Consider the following 5,000-nt stretch of genomic DNA (forward strand, 5'->3'; position numbering starts at 1 on the left):
AATATTTTCCCCAGAGTATATAGAAATGAAAATTAGTTTTACTACAAAATGAAGAATTAACTTAACCTCTTCATTTAAGTTTCACTGAAAGGGGACAAAGGATTAACAGAACAACAGATCATTTTGAGAAAAATCTTCTGGTGTATTACGACTTTTACATACGTTCTTGTTAACTTGTTCTACTAAGTAAACGTTTTTATTAAGCACCGAACTGTAATTGTGTTGAAACATTGAAATTATGAAATTTTAAAAACCCCCATGTCTGAGCATTAAGGGAGCATTTCAGAAACTTTTTTTGGGGAAACCGAGCATTTTAGTGGAAAAAAATGGAGCATTAAGGTGGAGCATTTTAGTGGGGAAATAAAAGCATAATGTACAAAAGCCCAAAGAAATGCACGGAAATTCGTGCTGCACGTGCAGCACGTTTATTTTTCCTTTTTTAACCAATCATATTCTTGCTTTGTGGCGTTGCCGTAGGAGATAAACTAAGAATAAAGCCAGGATCCGAGCCAGGATCTGAGCTAGGTTCTGAGCTAGGATCCGAGCCAGGATCCGAGCTAGGATTCCGTCGAGCCAGGCTCCGAGCTAGGATCCCAGCCAGGATTCGAGACCTAACCGAGATCTAACCTAACCTAACCGAGACCTAACCTAACCCTAACTAGACCTAACTAGACTAGAACCAACCTAAATAGACCTAACCTAACCGATTCGAGACCTAACCTAACCGAGAGATTCGAGAATAAATAGCGGAGAAAGCTCATCTTAGCTCGAATCCTGGCTGGAATCCTGGCTCTGATCCTAGCTCTAATCCTTGCTCGGTTCCTTGCTCGAATACTGGCTCGAAGTTTAGGTATCCTCTTGCCGTAGTCGTCTTCGTCGTCGCTCAAACGCCATAAATCAGTAATAGAAAATGATCGTGCTGCACGTGTGGCACGCATTTTTGTACATTTCTTTCCAGTACTCGTCAAAACAACAACGCAAAATGACCAATTTTCAGATTTTGATGACAACGTGGACAAACAATTAACACTTAATGACTGGTCCCGAGGGAAACAGTTCATTTTGCTTCCCCAGAATCTCAATGTTTTCCCGAGGCGCAGCCCAGGAAAAAACATAGCACAAAAAGAAAAACGTGCAACGGCGCTCGTCGGTCAACATTCGTGGGTAACAGTGCACTGTTACCTATGACGTCATAGATTTTGCACTGTTGCCCGCTCGGAGACCTTTGGCGGGAAACAGTTTTCTTGTTACATGTCATGTGACCTCGAAGTAACCAATGAGAGCACCGTGCTGCTCGGGGAAAAAATTTAGCTATATAACAGTGATTATCATTCGACGTATTTTTCCTCCCTTTTCATTGGTCGAGAACCCACCACGTGACCTGCAAATAACTGCCTACAAATAAGTGTTTTGTTTTAAATGTTCTGTTGCAAATAATATTCTGCTCATGCGTAATTAAAACCACGCTCTGGTGTGAAAATGGCAGATCGGTTACCCGAAGTGTCAGAGAATGATCTTTAGTTGATCAAAAGAACTGTGAAAATACTAAGAAGGCAACAAATGAGCTAAATATCGAACAATCGAACACGCAGCAGACAGTGAACAGTCTTTACAACTGCACTTTTAACTTTTAAAGTAAACCGTCGGAGAACATGTTAAAGCTTCTTCATCAATGAATACCGCATCTTCCCCTTTTTCGGATTAGGATTTCAAGTCCTTGAAGACTGTGAAATTCTTCAGCTTTGTTCATGCTACATTTTGTCATTGAACGTTTTGAGTGTAACTCAAGGTTTTGACGACAACGTGATCTTACAACAATGAACCATTCATTTACCACCTTTACTTTAATTAATCGCGTTCGTACCCACCCATTTACAGGATAGTTCGCCCGCATTGTAAGAGGTGAACAAGACGGAATAATCGCGAAAAATCTTGAGATAGCGATAAGTTATATTAATTATTTTTGGAGTGACGGAGGGAGGAGCGGGAGGGGAGGGGGCACTGATGGCCTATTGGAGTTACGCTCCAATAGTTCCAAAAATCGAAAGCATCTGTAGTCATTACACTGCAAGATTAGTTACGCACTTCAAATACAGGCATTTATTTCATTCATTGAGGGGCTTCTTAATAGTTCAGTTGGTAGAGCATTGCACCGGCGTCACAGAAGTCATGGGTTTGAATCATGGGTTTCAATATTAGTTTTATTGCAGTTTGAGTTGATAATGTGTACATATGAACATAGGACGTCTTGCAAGAATGATTTTCTATGCTCCCTTATTCATTGTTTGAGAAGAAAACAAGCGGCAAAAGCACTGCAGTCACAAGGAGCTCTCCTCTATTTTTTCAAACAAGGAGAATATTCAAGTGATACATGTTGCTTCAAAACTTTTATTTCTAAAGAGGACACCTCCAAAGGCGAACTATACATTTCGATTTCTGCTTATAATTCTTTTACATGTTAAAGAAAGCAAAGTGCAAAGCAGAATTAATAACCCTACACGCTGACATTTCCTACAGTGTTAAAGTGACTGAGAGTTAATGCATGCAACACAGTCAACACACGAGATGTTGTTGTTTGCACGCTTTGCCGTCCTACCTGTCAGAACTGCATGGTACCCGTCAATGTTCACAATGCAACATGCGACATATAGAAATAGAAAATCAGAATACGAACAGGCCAGAACGGCCTGTTGGTCTAGTGGCATGATTCTCGCTTAGGGTGCGAGAGGTCCCGGGTTCAACTCCCGGACAGGCCCTATCCATTTTCATACGTATTCGATTCCAGCTTATGGTTTTAATATATTGTCATCATATCCTGCCGACATTAATTAAAAGCAGTGGAGTTGACTGGGATGTACCCTCAAAGCTTGATTGCATTGGAAAATAACATCTTTGCGAGACCCACCAAACAAGCTTAGGTTTTTTTAATCTTCTGCCTTTTGTACAAACGCTTTTATTTACGATTAAAAATAGAAGAGTAACCAGGTTTTGGAGACATATTCATGTAAAAAAGCGTTCTCTGGTTAAAAAGCTTAAGAAGGATCGATTTAGAAAACGTATTAAGAATAAAAAGTAACAACACTATCCGACGTTTCGGAGTCAGACATGACCCCATTATCAAGGTTAAACTGTACTGGAAAAATTCGCAATTTAAATACAACGGGCGTTAGGTCAAAACAAAGACATGCATAAATGGAAATTAAACGATAGTTGACACTAAGATATTTACAATTTTTGCTAGAATACAAAAGGCGAAGGTCAAACAAAAACTTTAGCACGAATGGAATCTGACTGCTTATTTAGTGATGGTTGACGCTCACGTATCAAAAGCATCTCGTGAACGAGACAGTCAAATTTCGATTTGCATTTCTTTTGACCTAACGCCCGTTGTATTTAAATTGCGAATTTTTCCAGTACAGTTTAACCTTGATAATGGGGTTATGTCTGACTCCGAAACGTCGGATAGTGTTGTTACTTTTTATTCTTAAAAAGCTTACGTTTTTATATATATAAATTTTAACCAGAGAACGCCTTTTTACATGAATATGGCTTTTAATTACCTTTCCTAAGAGAGTGGAGTCTACGTTATCTGTTCATATGGTTGCTAATCATGGTATCTGTGACAAATGAATTCTCTAGTTCCCTTTTATACAGGGCTGATATTTTTAGAACGATGAGTCACAGGCATTCCAGCTTCCCCTTGTGGATCTGAATTCTGAACTAACTTTTTCGGAAGCACAGGTGAAACAGGTTTGTGAAGAGGATGCGAAGTGGTGCCCTTCCACACCGTGACAACATTTCTGCTTTTGAGAAGTTGAAAGCACAGCCGCAACGAGCGATTGAATTTTGGAAGCCTCCAAGCATACATGAAAGGGTCGACCAAAGAACTCACCGTTAAAAATTCGTTTGCAATTAGTCTAAACATGTACAAAGCACCGGAGTCTCGAAGAGAGCAGAAGAAAAGAATTTGTACAAAGACGAAATAAGGAAGAAAGGACAAATAAAATAGAATTAAGATCAAGATAAAAGCCATGACCATTCTTCTTTCCCTCTCAAGTTGTCGAGTTCTGGTGACAGCCGACAAACTTGCTCGAACTTCCTTAAGTTCCTTCCTTAACAGAGCAATCTGTTTGTAAATTTTGACATACATGACCGTTAGCACAAACGATGGTATTACAAAATGAGAATAACAGTACGTGAACAAAAAAATCTCCTGCTTTACGGACGACAATGGAAGGACACACATCACAAAAGCGTTCACCCAAATTCCGGCCATAGCGACTTTCACCCTCTTAGTAGTGATGGCTTGCGGGTATCGGAAAGGTTTAATTATGGCAACATACCGTTCGTAGGACATTGCCATCAGTGTCGATACCGCAGCAAGTATCGATACTGCTCCGATGAAGTATCCAGTAATATTAAGGACAGGTACGTCTGGTATCCCGTTGTATTTGTACAGCAATTCGGCGGCTCTGAGCAAACTTACAGTTCCCATAAAGAAATCCGCAACAGAGAGATTAGCGATTAGAAACGTTGATGGCGACCGCAAACATTTGCAAGGATCTCGACAAATTGTAATGAAAAGAGAGGCATTGCCGGTGACAATAACAAAACCAAAAATGAAGTCAATAATGACCAAACAAAGCAACCAATCTGAGCTTGGTGACTTGATATCATCTGATCTTTGCCCTAGGCTTTCCTTGCTTTGAAGAGATGACTCCATCGAAGAGAATTTTGCTCTAATGTTCAATGATTTTCAACAAATAGTTTCCCGAATCAGTTCCTGCTTTACAACCAACGTCCAGAAAGATTCTGTAGCGATTCTCTTTAAAGGAAAAACGGTTATCTTTTGTAAGAATATGTCCAAGTTTGAACGACTGGTAAACGTCCTTGCGGCTCTGAACGCTATTACGCAAGCTTGGATCTTCAATCGTTCAACGGGGCATCGCTCTTTTTATCTTCCTCCAGCAAAGACGGACTATCCGAGTTGTAACGGTGCT

The 5,000-nt window shown here is 40.1% G+C and overlaps 1 protein-coding gene and 1 non-coding gene across 2 annotated transcripts in view; one reads left to right on the plus strand and one right to left on the minus strand.

Annotated features, from left to right (window-relative positions):
* Positions 1 to 2,007: 2,007 nt before the first annotated feature.
* The window catches only part of LOC138016989 (melanopsin-like), a 20,410-nt gene continuing 17,417 nt past the window's right edge, over positions 2,008 to 5,000 (minus strand). The window contains exon 3 of the mRNA XM_068864184.1: positions 2,008 to 5,000. This exon is cut by the window's right edge and continues 168 nt beyond it. Within this exon, the coding sequence (XP_068720285.1) occupies positions 3,647 to 4,723 (1,077 nt within the window). The 5' untranslated portion in view covers positions 4,724 to 5,000 and the 3' untranslated portion in view covers positions 2,008 to 3,646.
* On the plus strand, positions 2,685 to 2,756 carry Trnap-agg (transfer RNA proline (anticodon AGG)). The gene has a single exon. It is a non-coding gene; the product is annotated as a tRNA-Pro (tRNA).

This window comes from Montipora capricornis, chromosome 9 (genome assembly GCF_036669925.1).
Source record: "Montipora capricornis isolate CH-2021 chromosome 9, ASM3666992v2, whole genome shotgun sequence".
In the NCBI taxonomy this organism is placed as follows: domain Eukaryota; kingdom Metazoa; phylum Cnidaria; class Anthozoa; order Scleractinia; family Acroporidae; genus Montipora; species Montipora capricornis.